Raw genomic sequence first — 16,725 nt, 5'->3', positions numbered from 1 at the left:
CACGCACACGAGAGCCCAAGGCAATGAATGCCCGTGTCAATGGGTGCCCCCGTGGGACTCTGTGCCCATGAATGCCCATGGAAATGGGCGCCCGTGACCACACAGACACCCACACACAGCGATTCCAGTGTGTGTGTGTGTGTGTGCCCGTGACCTACACATGGATGTACACACACACGAGAGCCCGTGACAATGAACGCCCGTGTAAATGGGTGCCCACGCACACGGATGCCCACGCACACGGTTCCCATGCCCCTGTAAATGGGTGCCCGTGCCCGCCGCTGCCCGTGCACACGCGTGTCCCTGCACACGCCCATCACGCACAACCCTCCCTCCCACCCCGGACCGGCCTCCGTGCCAAGGGACGGGCGGTGCCCGGGAGCCCGCGGGGTGCTGGGTACGGCTGGGCACGGCGCTGCCCGTGCCCCGCACGGCTCTCCTGGTCCGCGGGCGGGGGCCGCAGGGGACCTGGGCTGCGGGATTCCTTTGATCCCTTTGCTGGTCCCACAGCGACAGCTATAGGTCACCGTTCGGGATGGGATGGGATGGATGGAGGGGTGGGGTGGGTCCGGCCCCACGTCCAACCATCCCGCCCGGCTCGGGCCAGCGACCCCCGGAGCGGGCAGACGAGTCCCCCCCCAGCCCCTCAGTGCCCGGGCAGGAGGCAAAAGCAGAGGATTGGACACGGCCAGAGCCTGGGAAAAGCCCATTCCATGTCTCCCGCATCCCCAAGGGCCGCAGGGGCTGTGGGAGAGGATCCGGCGTGGGGACAATGGGTGACCTGGCTCGGGGGGCTGGGGGTGCTCCGAACGGCATCTCCCTGCTTCCCACACCCCGAACTCACCAGCGTCCCCCGTCCCCAGGAGCCGGGACCACGCTGGGGTGCTCTGCTCCCCACTGGGATCCCTCAGGGACGTGCTGCCAGCCCGGGGGCTTTGCTTAAAGACTGGGGAGGGCTCTCGGGTTGTGTTTCCTAACCTCACTCCCCAAAAACCTGGGAATGGCTCCTGAGTCACCCGGAAGAAAGGCCAGAAGACCAGGTGATACCCAAAAACATCACAGTGAACACCACACTCAGCAAGAAACACCCGTGGCTGCTCCTGCGGCCAGGAGGGACCCCCGGGACCCCCCCGCGCTCGGCTCCGCCAAATGCCCCAAGAAGAAAAATATTCCTCCCCCCGGGGAGGCAAAATAATTCCTCCCCCCCCCCCGAGTCCTGGCCCAGGGCGTGCGTGGGAATCGCCCCTCGGTCACGGCGGGTCCCCTCCGTGTCCCCGCCACGTCCCCGCCGCGCGTCGCTCCCCCATGGCCGGGGGCCGCTCCAGGGTCTCGCTGCGGCAGCACCGAGGAAATCCCAGCGGGCTCCGGCTGCGCCAGGAACGCCGGGCTGGTGCTCCGCAGCCTCCTCCTTCCTCCGCCGCTCACAAGCGTCCCCACGGCGGGGTTAGGACGTGTCCTTCAGCTCGGGGCTGGGCGGCTGCGGAGAGGGCACCTCCGCTGAGGGCGACTGCATGTCCTGGGCACTGCCTGCGGGAGAGACGGGGCAGAGTCGCGGCGTGGGAACGGAGCATGGGATCTTGGAATCATGGGATCATGGGATCATGGGATCATGGGATCATGGGATCGGGATCATGGGATCATGGGATCTTGGGATCATGGGATCATGGGATCATGGGATTGGGATCATGGGATCAGCGAGGCTGGGAAAGAGCGCCAAGAGCATCGAGCCCAAACAGTGTCTGATGCCCGCCTTGTCACCAGCCCAGTGACCAGGCATTCCCTGGACACCTCCAGGGATGGGCACTCCAAACCTCCCTGGACAGATCCAATGCCTGAACACAGTTTCCACGAGGAAATTATCCCCAATATCCAACCTGGCCCAGCCTGAGGCTGTTCCCTCTGCTCCTGTCCCTGTTCCCTGGGAGCACAGCCCGACCCCCCCGGCTGTCCCCTCCTGTCAGGAGTTGTGCAGAGCCACAGGGGCCCCCTGAGCCTCCTTTTCTCCAGGCTCAGCCCCTTCCCAGCTCCCTCAGAAATTCTCCAGCCCCTTCCCAGCTCCCTCAGCCCCTCCTGGGGCTCCAGCCCCTTCCCAGCTCCGTTCCCAGGACACGCTCCAGCCCCTCAGTGTCCTTCTCCCTCAGCACGAACATGGGAACCCCTGTCCCTGCTCACCCCACACCCTCCCCGCTCCTCCTGGTCACGCACCTGCGCTCAGGGACATCTCGGCCAGTTTGAGGGGCAGGTCGGCGGGGCTGACTCCGGCGGGCGAGCCCAGGATGTCGGGCAGGGCATTGCGCCGGCCCGTCCTGCCGGAGGATGCGAAGTCCAGCACGGGTTCCACCTCGGTCATGCTAACCCTGGGGAGAGATGTCCCCTCTGTCACCCCCGGAGCTCGGCGAGCTGAGGCACCCGGCTCCGCTCCGGGCTGGGTGCTCTGGTGCCCTCTGCTCCCCCTGCACCCCCTCTGCCCCGGGACTCGCTGCCCTCACCCCGGCACCTTCGGGCGTGGAGGGAGGGGGGTCCCGGGGGTCCCACCAGCACCCCGGCCCCAGGCAGCCTTACCGGGCACCCTCCAGCCTGGCCTGGCACCGCGTCTGCCCCGTGGCACCACAGGGGACAGGGATCGGCCCCGGATGGGTCCCCTCAGGCTCCGACCTGGGGGAGGCAGAGCAGGGGGTCACCACTGGGGCAAGGGGGGGTGAAAGGGAGCAGGGAGAGTTTGGGGGGGACAACAGAGTGTGTGCCCATGGGAGCACCCACAGCAACCCCACCCCGGGGCTGCCCTGAGCCTCGGCCATGGCGGGATGCAGGAGGGATGGAGGGATTGGGGATGGAGGGATGGATGGAGGGATGGGGGATGGAGGGACTGGGGATGGAGGGATGGATGGATGGATGGGGGATGGAGGGATTGGGGATGGATGATGGATGGATGGATGGAGGGATGGATGGATGGATGATGATGGATGGATGGAGGGATGGGGGATGGATGGATGGATGAGGGATGGATGGATGGATGGATGGATGGATGGATGATGGATGGATGATGGATGGATGGATGGCGGGATAGATGGATGAGGGATGGATGGATGCATGGATGGAGGGATGGAGGGATAGATGGATGATGGAGGGATGGATGATGGATGGATGGATGATGGATGGATGATGGATGGATGGATGATGGATGGATGAGGGATAGAGGGATGGATGATGGATGGATGGAGGGAGGGAGGGATGACGGAGGGATGGATGATGGATGGATGAGGGATAGAGGGATGGATGATGGATGGATGATGGATGGATGGATGGATGGATGGATGGATAGATGGATGGATGGATGATGGATGGATGGATGGATGGATGCATGGATGGATGGATGGATGGATGATGGATGGATGGATGGATGGATGGATGGATAGATGGATGGATGGGTGGATGGAGAGCAGGGATGGGGATGCAGAGGTGACAGGGAGGGAGGCTGAGCCAGCACTGCCCGGGAATTACATGGAATCTCCAGCCTGGGGTCACCACTGTGTCCCTTGGAGAGCTTTAGCTGGGCCGGGCCGGCAGCAGCAGTGCTGGGGTGCCCTGGGTGGGTGGGGGCTCTCCTGGGAAGCCCCTGGGATCAGGAAAATCCAACTGGCATGGAGCCATCCCTGCACTGCTGGGACCTTCTTGAGGTGTTTGCTCAGCTCTGGAAACACTTCGGGCTTTTGCCATGGGATGTGGGAGTGGCACAGGGGTGGCACAGGGGAGGAACAGGGGTGGCACAGGGGGGCACAGGGGTGGCACAGGGGTGGCACAGGAGTGGCACAGGGGGGCACAGGGGGGCACAGGGGTGGCACAGGAGTGGCACAGGAGTGGCACAGGGGTGGCACAGGAGTAGCACAGGAGTGGCACAGGAGCGGCACAGGGGAGGAACAGGGGTGGCACAGGGGTGGCACAGGGGTGGCACAGGAGTGGCACAGGACCTGGCAGGGACAAGGTGCCCTCCACCCCCAAAATCCCCTCAACCCCGCACAGAGCACAGGGACCCCAAACCGCCACCCCGTCCCCTCCAGGCCAGATGCTGGTGGCAGAGCTGGCACTGGTGTCCCCAGGCTGGTGGCAGTGGGGGTGCGAACTCACCGGTGTGCCGCTGGGAATTCCTGACGGAGATCACTGGGAATTCCTGCTGGAGATCACTGGGAATCTCTGCTGGAGATCACTGGGAATTCCTGCTGGAGATCACTGGGAATCTCTGCTGGAGATCACTGGGAATCTCTGCTGGAGATCACTGGGAATTCCTGCTGGAGATCACTGGGAATCCCTGCTGGAGATCACTGGGAATCTCTGGTGGAGATCACTGGGAATTCCTGCTGGAGATCACTGGGAATCTCTGCTGGAGATCACTGGGAATTCCTGCTGGAGATCACTGGGAATCTCTGCTGGAGATCACTGGGAATCTCTGGTGGAGATCGCTGGGAATTCCTGCTGGAGATCACTGGGAATCTCTGCTGGAGATCACTGGGAATCTCTGCTGGAGATCACTGGGAATCCCTGCTGGAGATCACTGGGAATCTCTGCTGGAGATCACTGGGAATCCCTGCTGGAGATCACTGCAGGGAGGACGAGCCAAGGTCCTTGGGCGCAGGTGCTGTGTGCACGGGAGGGGTGAACAAGGCTGCGGGGAGGGCGAGAAATAAATGATTAACCCGGGAGGTGATTTGTGATTAGTTAATTAGTGATCAGTGCTGGGGTGGCTGTGCCATGAGGGGCAGGATCCGGGTGCTGCTCCAGGGGGAAACTGAGGCACGGGGCGGGGCTGGGGGTGACAAAGGTTCCCTGTACAGCCACACAGCCATCTCCCTCTGGAGCCACCTGCACTGCTCCAGCACAGGTGTGTGTGCACTGTCACAGGTGTGTGCATTGTCACAGGTGTGTGTATTGTCACATGTGTGTGCATTGTCACAGGTGTGTGCACTGTCACAGGTGTGTGCATTGTCACATGTGTGTGCACTGTCACAGGTGTGTGTGCACTGTCACAGGTGTGTGCACTGTCACAGGTGTGTGTGCATTGTCACATGTGTGTGCCCTGTCACAGGTGTGTGCACTGTGTGTGCACTGTCACATTTGTACATGTGTGTGCACTGTCACAGGTGTGTGCATTGTCACAGGTGTGTGTGCACTGTCACAGGTGTGTGCACTGTCACAGGTGTGTGCATTGTCACAGGTGTGTGTGCACTGTCACAGGTGTGTGCACTGTCACAGGTGTGTGCATTGTCACAGGTGTGTGCACTGTCACAGGTGTGTGCATTGTCACACGCGTGTGTTTGTGTGTGTCACTTCTGTCCAGACTGTACAGGTGTGTGCACATGTGACATTCCCTGTCACACCTGTGTGGCACTCCCTGACAGAGTGTGGCACCCCCTGACATTGTGTGTGCACGTGTGACATTCCCTGTCACACCTGTGTGACAGTGTGACATTCCCTGTCACAGCTGTGTGCATGTGTGACAGTGTGACATTCTCTGTGTGCACATGTGGTGCTCTCTGTCACACCTGTGTGCACGCGTGACATTCCCTGTCACACCTGTGCAACAGTGTGACATTCCCTGTCACACCTGTGTGGCACCCCCTGATACAGTGTGGCACCCCCTGACATTGTGTGTGCACGTGTGACATTCCCTGTCACACCTGTGTGACATTCCCTGTCACAGCTGTGTGACAGTGTGACATTCCCTGTCACACCTGTGTGACAGTGTGGCAGCCCCTGTCACACGTGCGTGCATTTGTGACATTCCCTGTCAGTCGTGTGTGCCTGTGACACTCCCTGACAGTCTGTGCCTGTGTGACACGCTGTGCCACACTGTGTGACACTCCCCGTGCACATGTGGCACTTCCTGTGTCACAGCCGTGTCACCTCCTCGTCCCAGAGTTTGTCACCCCCCACCTGCTCCAGCCACGTCCCCCACCTGGCACCGCCGGCAGCAGCTGGCACAGGGACACGTGTGACACGCCTGTGTCCCTCCGTGTCCCCCGGGGCTGTCTGGGAGCACACACCTGCGTGTGACGGTGTGAGCACACGGGCACACGCGTGCCGGGGGGTCCCGTGGCTTTCGGGAGAAATCCTGCCTGGGAAGCGCAGTCCAGCCCTCGGGGTCACCAGTCCCGGGGGGCTCTGGCTGCCAGGGGCGTGTGGCACTTGGGGACGGGGTTTGGTGGCTGAGGGAATGGCTGCGCTCTGATCTCGGGGGGTTTTTCCAGCCTAAAGGCTTTCGTGATTCCCTGCGGATCCCTGCGGATCCCTGATCCCAGGTTCACGCTCACACACACGTGTTGCACACTCGCACACGCTCACGCACAGGTTCCCTGCCGGAGCGGAGCCCCGCGGGCCGGATCACAGCTCCTTCCCCACGGCCGCAGCGCCGCCCGCTGCCTCCGGCGCCGGAGAACCGGAGCAATCACCCTGCCGGACCTGCTGGGTCCCGCCCGTGTCCCTCCCGCAGCAAAGCGCTGCCAGGGATGCGGCGATGGGGCGGGATCCCGAGCGTTCACCCCGCTCTGAAGAGCCACACCGGGGATCAGGACCCCAAACCCGGGGGTTGTCACAACGCTGAGCACTCCTGGGGCGCAGCATCGCTGTGCCAGGAGCCCACCGGGCTGTCCCTGCACCCCTGGGGACAACGTCCAAGCCACCAACACCAGCCCTGTGCCACGACCTCCACATCCCGTGGGCAAATCCAACCCAAACGGGGCAAATCCCGCTGGATGAACCCGGTGAGCGAGGATTTCGCCCTCTAAGCAGAGACAGTTTCTGTGGCTTAAAGTGGTCTCAGCCCGAAAAAGCTCCTGGAGTCACATGGAAAGTCCTCGGGGCCGCTGGCTCCTGCTTTAATGCCCCTAATGGGATAGAGGAGGGAAGAAATTAACTTTAATCCCTGCTGGACATGGGCGGCGGGGAAGTGCTGGGAGAGGTGGGGATGGACAGGGATGTGTTCCATGGCCGGCTTCCCTGGGAAGAGCAGAGCCCTGGCGGAGGGAGGGAGCTGGGACCCACCTGGGGATGGAGCAGCCAAAGAAACCCCGGTCAGGGTCAAACACATCTCTGGGCACATCCATGGATCCCCTCAGCTTCGGGATGTCCCCTCTAACACAACTTTGTGGGGTTGTCGGGGGTGGCAGGGACCCCAAGCTGCACCTGGAGCCTGGGGACCAGCACGGACACGCCACAGCTTTGCCAAACACATCCCCCTGCCAGAGACAGCAAACCAGGAATGCTCCAGGAATTCAGGACCTGGGAGGTTTTACAGGGATCTTGAGGATTCATTCGACCACAAGGATTTGCTTCTTCATTTTCTGAGTTTTTAATGGGTCGTGATCTCCTATGGAAAGGGGGTTTGGGGCATTTAATGTTTGAGGGTTCCTCCTGCTCGTTTAATTCAACATTTTACGGGATCTGTGCTGGGAATGCAGCAGCCTGGAACAAACCCTCCAAAAATCCACCAGCAACGCCTCAACGCTGATGACCATGATGAAAAATGGGAAGGATTTAGCGAGATGAAACAGGAAAAATGAGTGAAATGGGAAGGAAAGAGCCGCCCCAGGTCTGAAGGGAACGGGAACAACATCCAGGAAAATGAGCCAGGAGTCCACAGGGGAGGGAAATCCAACGGGGCTGGGTTAACCAGAGCCCGACAGGCACCAGACAGCCCCTGGAGCCGGGAACAGCAGATGGCAATAATTAAACACAGGATAAAATCTGGAGAGCCGGGAGCTCCCCGGGGAGGCAGCGGGTTGGGTTCCTCTGCTGGAGCCCCGGGGTGCTGAGCCAGGTGGGAACGGGCTGTGTCACCTGCCCAGGGACAGCTCCAGGATCCCAGCGGGAGGGAAGGAGAGGGATAAATATTGTCCTGAACTCGTCCTTTCCTGGGAAAGGGCAGCGGGGATGTGGGCTGGCGCAGGGATATTGGATGTGGAGCTGCAGAATGGCTTCTGGGACACACGAGGTTTAGCTCCACATGAAGTGTCTGGAGAGGATGATCCCTCCTGACAGGGATGCAGCTTCCAGGACCCATTCCCATGGGATGCTGGCACCCTCCTGCCTGCCCTCAGACCTCTCCAACCATGGCCTGGAACTCTGATCCCGAAATCCCCAGGATTCCAGGTGGGCCAGGCAGGAATTTGGGCCAGCTCAGATCTTGCCGGGCACCTTTGTGGTGATGGTCCAGAGTGAAGCGGTGCAGGGATCCAAGTGAACCTGAATCCTGCTTGGAGCATCAGCAAGGTCTCCCACTGGTTTTTACCCAGTTTTCCCCTGGCTCCCTGGCTCTTTCCCAAAGCTCTGAGGAATTGTTCCAGTGGGATTTCCAGGCAGAGGTGACACTGGCAGCTCCCCAGAGCTCGGGCCCAGCCTGAGAAGCTCCAGCAGATCCCGGTGCCTGCAGGGTTGGCTCTTCCCTGTGACTCCCTTCCCAGCAAAGCCCACGTTCCCAGGGCATGGGACAAGTGGCTCCCACTCCCTCCCTCTCCATGGGGCCGTGGATCCTCCTCGTTGGGATCAGTCACTTCCAGAGGAACTCCCATCACCCTCTGAGCCCCTTCCCGTCGTGTCCTGCCTGGAGCTCTGACCTTCCTCCTGCTCTTGCACACTCATCCTCACATCCAGACCAGCTTTCCCTCTCCTCCACCACTCCTGCTCGTGCTTGGAGTGTCTCATCCGTGGATTTGGGAATTGCTCAGGTGTCTCTTTGTCCCCTCCATCATCCTCACATCCCTTTCCCCTGCTCCCAGCCTGGTCCCCATCGCTGCCCTGCAGATGGGCAGGGCCTTGAGGCTCAGTCCCACCCCTGCTCACACCCAAATCCTGAATTATCCCACCCAGACCTCTCCCTGGATCACAGGGATCCTTTTAAGGATCAGCCTTCATCCTCTGCTTCCTTCTGCACAATTCAGGGTCTCACTGCTCAGAGCAGCTGTGGCTGCCCCTGGATCTCTGGCAGTGCCCAAGGCCAGGCTGGAGCAGTGGGAGGTGTCCCTGCCATGGCAGGGGTGGCACTGGGTGGGATTTAAGATCCTTTTTCCAACCAGGGTTTCTGTGACTTTCTTTTTTTTTTTTTTTTTTTTTTTTTCCCCAGATGTAGGACCTGGAGTTTTTATTTCCCTACAAAACCTGAGCTGTGTCCCAGCTAATGCCGGCCTAGGCGCAGCACCAACGCTTCCCCTCACAGGCTCAGCAGGGCCCTACACTCCAGTTCAAGGCGAGGAGAAGGAAGGGCTCTGAAGTGGGACGCTGCAATCTCCATTCCCTGATTCCCGGCTTCCAGCAGGGAGATGTGCACGGGAGGTGGGGTTTGCTGCTGACATCCACGGAATGGAGCCGCCGGCAGAAGCAGAGGCTGTGTTATTTCTCCATCAGCCAGGGGGATGATGGCAGAGCTCAGCCATCAGGAAAAATCCTAAAATCCAACCCGAGCCTGTCCAGAAAGGATTTCTGGCTGTTTGTATAAACCGTCCCTTGGGTTTTTATGCTGCAAACACAAACCTGAGCAAGACCTGCTCCAGTGTGGGAGTGAATCCGGCTCTTGTGCTCCCTGACATCCCAATCCTAAGTTTTCCTGAGCAAACCCGAATTCTGCCAATCCAAATCCAGGTGCTTCCAGGCCTGGGGGTGCTCACACCACGTCCCACATCAGGGCTTGGCTTCCCCACAGGGCAGCGACCCCAGAGAAAATCCCCTCTGCATCCCGCAGCCTGGGCTGGGGCAGTGAAAAGCGCTCCAGAGCGCTCAGCAGTTTAATCCTGGCACAGCCCTGCTGAGCTCAGCATTCCCTATGAGTCCACACCGGGATAAAATCGAGGCGTTTCTCCTCTGGGAGCAGCTCAGGAGGCATCCTGGAGAGATGCTGAAAGCACCGAGCAAACCTGGAGGTGTGATTCCCTCTGGATCACCTGGATTCCAGCCCTGGACGAGCCTGAGGTGCTCTAATCAGAGAGCAAAGCACCTAAGGCTCGGCAGGCAGAGGCACGAGGACGCGGGCCGACACTGCGGGGCTCCATCCCGCACCCCAAACCTCCAGGAGAGGCCATGGAAAGCCTGGATAAGCTCAGCTGTGCTGCCCATGGTGCCCAGAGAGGGAGCGGCCAAATCCCAGCTCCTCTTGCCCACCCTCAGAGGCTCCCAGCCCAGCACACATCACTGCTCCCCGTCCCTCCTGCTTCCCCCTGGCATCCCAGCTCTCCCCTGGGGAACGTTCCCGTCACTCTGTGCCCATCACGAGGATTTCTGGCTTCTCCCATCACACGGAGCAGGGTTTCTGGAGGCTGCCAGGGGCGAGGTCCCTCTGCCAGGAGGCGCTCAGGGCTCTGGGAATGCTGCTGCTGGCAGGGATGGAGCTGCTTGGCAGGAGGGCGTCCCTGAGGAAGGGATCAGCGCCCTGGCCAGGCTCTGATCCATGTGCTGGGTACAGCACGGGGGTGGGAGCAGCTCAGGGCCAGCAGGAGGGTCCCCTCTGCAGCACCAGGGATGGGAAAAGCACCCAGAAACCAGCAGCCGTGGCCATTCCCTCTGGGAACACGGCAAATCCCAAGGGCTGGCAGCAGCACCTTTATTCTCAACGCCACGGGGAGGGGGCAGCTCCAGCATCCAGCTTGGCACCGGCAGGGAGAGACCCTCACCCCACCTTGGTTTGGGCGGGGATGGGGATTGTCCCTGCAGGAGCAGCTCCTGGATCCTACAGAAAGGAAGGAATGAAGGAATGAAGGATGGGAGGAAGGGAGGAAGGGAGGAAGGGAGGAAGGGAGGAAGGGAAGAAGGGAAGAAGGGAGGAAGGAAGGAAGGGAGGAAGGGAGGAAGGAAGGAAGGAAGGAAGGAAGGATCCCACTCCATCCTAGGGAGGAATGGGAGCTGCTCCAGCCGCTCCCAGGCCAGCCAGGTGCTCGCCAGCCTGTAGGCTCTGACCTATTCCAGAGCTATTCCTATTCCATCCTCCACCCCCATCAGTTGATTCCCTTTAATTAACTGATTAAAGGTAATCAGCTGGAGTGGTGGGAGGAGCACAGGAATTTCTCCTGGGGAGTTCGGGTGCCCATCAGGGACCCTACAAAGGTGTTGGGCCCTGAGCCTCCCTTCCCCACATTCCTCAGTCCCATCGGCTGCCTCGGGATCCTTTTTGAGTGCAAGGGGGAGAAGCGACAGCGCCTTTGGCATGGGGGGACAGGAGCCAGCCCCAGCCCCACGGACACGGGCCTGGCACACGGATAACCCAGCCCTGCTCTGGGCACAGGGGCAGTCAACAGCAGCTCCACGTCTCCGTGGGGAGGGAAAGGATTTAATGAGCGTAATTAGGGTGATTGAGCCCTGGGTAATGGAGCTCCCAGCAGAACCCTCAGTTCCCCGCTCCGACACACCACAAACTGTAATTTTGCATATTAAAACCAGGTAATTTTGCATAATAAACGCGTCACACGCATCCACGGCAGTTCCATTCCTCACCGGGTTCAGGCTCCCTCCTCCCCAAACGGATTTCAACCTCTGCTCCAGCCGGAGCATCCCGGGTGGAGCTGATGGACACGATCCGGGGATGGGGACAGGGACACCTCGGCTCCCCTGGCTGTGGAGCCGTGGGTGGCTCAGGATTGGTGCCAGGGGAAACCTTGGGAGCTGTGGGTGTCACAAGGTGCCAGCTGGGTGCCACCAAGCACATCCCAGGCTGGGCCACGCCGGGATTGCCACGGGCTGGGTGACACCAGGAGCGCCACCGGAGCCTCATCCCCCTGCAAATCCTCCTCCATCCAGGCACCTGGAGAGGAGCCTGGTCCAGCTGGGAATGGAGGAGGCTCCCAGCCCTGCGGAGCACCGGGATAAGTGCTGGCACCCAGAATTCCGGGGAGCAGAGGCAGCTGAACCTTCCCTGGAAGCTCTGGCTCCCTGGGGAGCCCCGGGGCACGTGCTTCCCCCAGGATCCCTTCCCGCTGCAGCTCAGCCAAGGAGAGAGGTGGGAAACTTCCAGGACACCCAGCTTTGAGGCAGCAACCCCCCACCCCCCGGTGGCGAGGCCTTGCGCGGGGGTGATCCAGATGTTTCCTGCCGTCCCTGCACCGAGGATGGAAGCACCCTCAGGATTCTCCAGCTGTCACCGCCACCCTGTGACAAAACCCCCTGGGAAGCTGGCAGGGAAGGGACCAAAAGCCAAGGAGGGAAGAAATCTCTGCAGGCATTCTGGGATCGGAGGCACGGCTGGGAATCCGTGAAGGAGCAGAGCCAGATCCAACACCCCAGGAGCTGGAATTGCCTGTTCCAGGAGCCAAGGGCAGGACCGTGGTGCTGAGTCCCCCAAGGTCTGGAGCACCCAGCCAGAGCTCCTCCAGCTGCCCCAGGAGCTGAACCCCCAGAGCCTCCCCCAGAGCACCCCCACGCTGCCTCCCAGCATCCCAGTCCTGGGATTCCCTCAATTTAAAGAAGTGAGAACCCGGCTCTGCCACCACCTCTCCCCTTCCCAAGCTCCTGCTTTTTTTGGGAGGTTGTGCTGAGCAGGGGAAGGGTGGGGACAGCGGAACAGTGGCAGTGTCCGTTTGTGACAGCGAGGAATGAGGCGTCCCTTGGTGGACACCCCAAGGTCATGGGCTGGAGCATTCGGGGTGAGCACGGGACATCCTGCCTCTGCCACCTCCTGGGTGGCACTGCCACCCCGCCAGGGGACGGCAGCCAGCTCCGGGGACCAAAGGGAGCCGATCCAAGCATCTGCAGGGGGCAACCTGCCAAAACGATGCCCCGAAGGCAGGGAGGAGGGGCTGTCCCCGGGGGAAGCCCTTTCCTTTCCTCCCGGGAGGAAGCACCACAGGAGTTCGTCCCCTGCACAGGGGGTGCTCAGCCCTGGGGGGACTCTCCGTGCCCGGGGACCCCCGCAGCTCCCCGGGCCCAAATCGCCTGGGCAGCTCCAATCCGGGGAGCCGAGGGCTGGATTTGGGGGTGGGGGTACAAGTGTCGCGGTAGCTGAGAGGAGAACAGGGCAGGGGGAAATGTGGAGGGGGCAGCGGGGGCCCAGGACATGCAGGGTGGGTGCCAGGGTGCCGCCATGGGGGTTGATCTGAAGTGCCCGCCCTGAGACAGACGAGCCTTGCTCGGTGCCTCAGCACCGCTCCCCCAAATCCTCCCCGCAGCCCGCTGCCTCTGGGGCGGTGGGCACGGACACCCCGAGCCCTGGAGAGACACCCCCCGCAGCTGCTGCAAACTTCCATCCCCCCAAAAACCCGCCTGGCCCCATCCCCCGACCCTCCGGCCTCTCCACCCGCCCAGGGAGGTGCCCAGGGTGGGCACCGAGCCCCCGGGGTGGGCACCTGGTCCCTCTCCCCGCCGAGCCCAGGGAACCCCCCGCGGTGGCCCAGGGCCTCGGTGCCACCGTGTCACCTGCGCCCAGCAGCCGCCAGACGCTCACCTGGTGCCGGCGGCGATCCCGGTGCCGAGGCCGGCGGTGATGGTGACACCGAAGGTGCTGCTGCTGCCGGTGCCGGTGCCGATGCTGCTGCCGGTGCCGGTGCCGATGGTGATGCCGGTGCCGGCGGTGATGCTGCTGCCGCTGCCGGGGATGAAGGAGATGTCGATGCCGGTGCCGATGCTGATCACGGTGTCAGTGCCGGTGCGATGCCCGTGTCGGCGCCGGTGCCGATGCTGATCCCGGTGCCGGTGCCCGTGTCGGCGCCGGTGCCCGTGTCGGTGCCGGTGCCAGCCCGGCTGCCGGGGGAAGGATGCTCCAGGCTCGGCAGGAGCCGCGGGGAAGGCTCCGGCTCCAGGCGGCCCTGGGGCACCCGGGGCCGAGCCGCCGCCGCCGCCGCCCGCCCAGCGCCGCCGCTCCCGCCCGGCCCGGCCCCCGCTCGGCGCGGGGGGGACCCAGCGCCGGCCCCGCCCGCCGCCCCCCCCCTCCCCCCGCCGCCGGGGCCGCCCCTCGGGCCCCCCCCGGGCCGCTGTGTCCCCGCGTCCCCCCGCGCCGACACAGGGGGAGGGGGCCGTGACATCCCCTGGGCGCCATCGCCCCCCGAGCTCCGTGTGACTCTGCCCCGCTCGGAGCCCCCAGCCCGGGCGGGGGGCTCGGGGCCCGGCACCAGCCCTGCTCGTTTTCCCTCAGATTCCCTCTGGATTCCTCTCCCCCGCTGCAGAGCCCCACGGCCCCGGGGGGCTTGGGTTGGGTCGAGGGGGCTCTGCTCGCCCACCAGGACGCTTTGACCTCAACCCACACAGCTCCGTTTAGTGCAGCCAGAATCAATGACAGGCTCCCAATCTTTGAGGTGGGGGGGGGAAAAAAGGATGAAAAAAGATCTGTGGCTGCGCCCGTGCGGCGTGTGGTGGGCGGGGGAGGGGGCGGGGGGGCTGCGAGACCCTGGATGCGGCTGGCAAATCCAGCGGATCGCGGCACAGCCCCGCGCTCTGCCCTGCACCGCGGAAGGGCGCTGGGCACAGCCCGGGAGCGGAGCAGACGCCACCAGCTGCTCCTGGCCTGACCCAGGTGTCACCTTGGGGGTGTGAGAAGGGGGGGGTCTCACCCCCACCCCTGAGCTGGGTCAGGGCAGCGGGGTGGGGGAGGCAGAGGAATGAAAACGCACTGGAATTCCCCCAGGAGCGGCAAGCGCCTCCCAGCGCCTCCATCGGCATCCCCGCACCTGGGAAACCGCGCGGGGCTGGCGAGGGGCTACAAAATGTCCCTCGTGGCCCTGAAGGTGGCTGTCCCCGGGGTCTGGGGGTGCTTTGGGAGAGACCCCCGCGGGTGACGGGGTCCCTGCTCCCCATCCCTGCCCGGGGACGCTGCTCCCGGCAGGAGCGGGGCTGGGAGCGTGATCCCAAATTCCCGAGCTCCTCTCCGCGCTGATGGCGAGGGGAGACGCTCAGCACCTGGGGCGAGGTGTCCGTGCCGTCCCTCCCCTGGAGCTCCCGGGCCCTGGGGACCGCGGGGACACCCGCTGGCTGCTCTAGGCACGGCCGTGCCCGGGCGATGCCTCCCCGAGCCCCCCGGCCGTGCCCGGGCGATGCCTCCCCGAGCCCCCCGGCCGTGCCCGGGGACAGCGACACGAGGCACCGGTTCCTCCGGGACACGGCCGGTGCCGGTGCGCGGTGCCCCCGCAGCCCTGGGAGGGGCTGCAGCCGCCACGCCGGCAGCCAGGGCAGGGACACGCGTGTCGCCGCTCGCTCACGCTCCCGAGCGGCCGGCGGGGAGCGGAGCCTTCGCCAGCCGCTATTTTTAGCCGCTCACGCTCCGCTTTCTCCTTGACTGTCTCCCCTCTCCGGAGCAGTCTCGGGCCGAGCAGCGGCGGTGTTTGTCCTGCCCGGCACGCGGTCGGATGTGACACTGCGAGGGAGGCGGCGCGGCGCGGATGGGAAGGGGCGGGAGGAGAGCCCGCTGTGATTCGGAGCACCTTGGAGAGTTCTGCCTTTCTCCAGCTCCCGAGCGGCCCCGGCGATGCTCTGCTCTGAAGGGCGGCCACGCCACATCCCCGTTTCCTCCCAGGCTGAGCAATTCCCTCTCCCAGCGCAAGACTTTGGGATGGCTGGGCTGGGGGAGCTGGGGAAACTGAGGCACACCAGAGGCGTGGGAGTCCCTCCAGATCCCGCCAGCGCAGCGCTGACACGGAATAACCTCTCCCGACCCGCCTGCATCCAGGGCACGCTGAGCAGCACACAGCCCCAGCAGGAGCTCCCAGAACCCTCGGGTACAAACCCCAGGGATTCAGGACAGCAGCAGGGAAGGGAAAAAAATATTCCAAAATTATTCCAAAAATATTCCAAAAATATTCCAAAATTATTCAAAAAATATTCCAAAAATATTCCAAAAATATTCCAAAATTATCCCATATTTATTCCAAAATTATTCCAAAATTATTCCACAATTATCCCCTGCTCAGGCAGCCCCCACTGGGAGCTGGCGCAGGGCAGGGCCGTGGTGCTTGGTGCTGCACCAGCTTTGGGCAGAGGCTGCTCTGCTCTTCCTCTGCTTCCTCTGCTCTTCCTCTGCTCTTCCTCTGCTCTTCCTCTGCTCTTCCTCTGCTCTTCCTCTGCTTCCTCTGCTCTTCCTCTGCTTCCTCTGCTCTTCCTCTGCTCCCTCTGCTCTTCCTCTGCTCCCTCTGCTCTTCCTCTGCTTCCTCTGCTCTTCCTCTGCTTCCTCTGCTCTTCCTCTGCTCTTCCTCTGCTCTTCCTCTGCTCTTCCTCTGCTTCCTCTGCTCTTCCTCTGCTCTTCCTCTGCTCCCTCTGCTCTTCCTCTGCTCCCTCTGCTCTTCCTCTGCTCTTCCTCTGCTCTTCCTCTGCTCTTCCTCTGCTCTTCCTCTGCTCTTCCTCTGCTTCCTCTGCTCTTCCTCTGCTCTTCCTCTGCTCCCTCTGCTCTTCCTCTGCTCCCTCTGCTCTTCCTCTGCTCTTCCTCTGCTTCCTCTGCTCTTCCTCTGCTCTTCCTCTGCTCTTCCTCTGCTCTTCCTCTGCTCCCTCTGCTCTTCCTCTGCTCCCTCTGCTCTTCCTCTGCTTCCTCTGCTTCCTCTGCTCTTCCTCTGCTCTTCCTCTGCTTCCTCTGCTCTTCCTCTGCTCTTCCTCTGCTTCCTCTGCTCTTTCAGCTGCTGCTCTGGGGCTTTGCAGACCCTGGGTTCCTCTTCCCAGGATGCTCCCAGCAGGATGCTGGGATCCCCCTGCTGATGGGGGATCTAAAATGTATTGTTTGTGCCCTTGCCAGCTTTGGGAGAGCCCCTGACTGATCCAGCAGGGATGTGAAGCCAGCGA

General features: G+C 62.5%; 2 protein-coding genes across 2 annotated transcripts in view; one reads left to right on the top strand and one right to left on the bottom strand.

Annotated features, from left to right (window-relative positions):
- Positions 1–1,124: 1,124 nt before the first annotated feature.
- On the bottom strand, positions 1,125–13,757 carry LOC120763050 (cAMP-dependent protein kinase inhibitor beta-like). Its single transcript, XM_040086057.2, has 5 exons — positions 13,412–13,757; positions 4,126–4,660; positions 2,563–2,655; positions 2,206–2,357; positions 1,125–1,527 (listed from the first exon to the last, which is right to left on the bottom strand). Exons 4-5 carry the CDS (start codon positions 2,348–2,350, stop codon positions 1,445–1,447), a joined length of 228 nt encoding a protein of 75 aa, XP_039941991.1. The 5' UTR covers positions 2,351–2,357; positions 2,563–2,655; positions 4,126–4,660; positions 13,412–13,757; the 3' UTR covers positions 1,125–1,444.
- Positions 13,493–16,725, top strand: part of SERINC2 (serine incorporator 2) — a 7,044-nt gene continuing 3,811 nt past the window's right edge. Inside the window, exon 1 of the mRNA XM_040085982.2 lies at positions 13,493–13,612. Coding sequence (XP_039941916.1) covers positions 13,493–13,612 — 120 coding nt within the window. The remainder of the gene's footprint in view (positions 13,613–16,725) is intronic.

This window comes from Hirundo rustica, chromosome 25 (assembly GCF_015227805.2).
Source record: "Hirundo rustica isolate bHirRus1 chromosome 25, bHirRus1.pri.v3, whole genome shotgun sequence".
NCBI classification, from domain to species: Eukaryota; Metazoa; Chordata; class Aves; order Passeriformes; family Hirundinidae; genus Hirundo; species Hirundo rustica.
Note: the sequence above shows the minus strand (reverse complement) of the source record. Positions and strands in the feature narration are given on the sequence as shown.

Bases quoted from the DNA above. Each gene is read 5' to 3' on its own strand.
- LOC120763050 (XM_040086057.2), bottom strand. From the start codon at position 2,350: ATGACCGAGGTGGAACCCGTGCTGGACTTCGCATCCTCCGGCAGGACG. The intron at 1,528-2,205 runs GTGCGTGACCAG...TCTCTCCCGCAG, and splicing joins CGAGATGTCCCTGAGCGCAG to GCAGTGCCCAGGACATGCAG.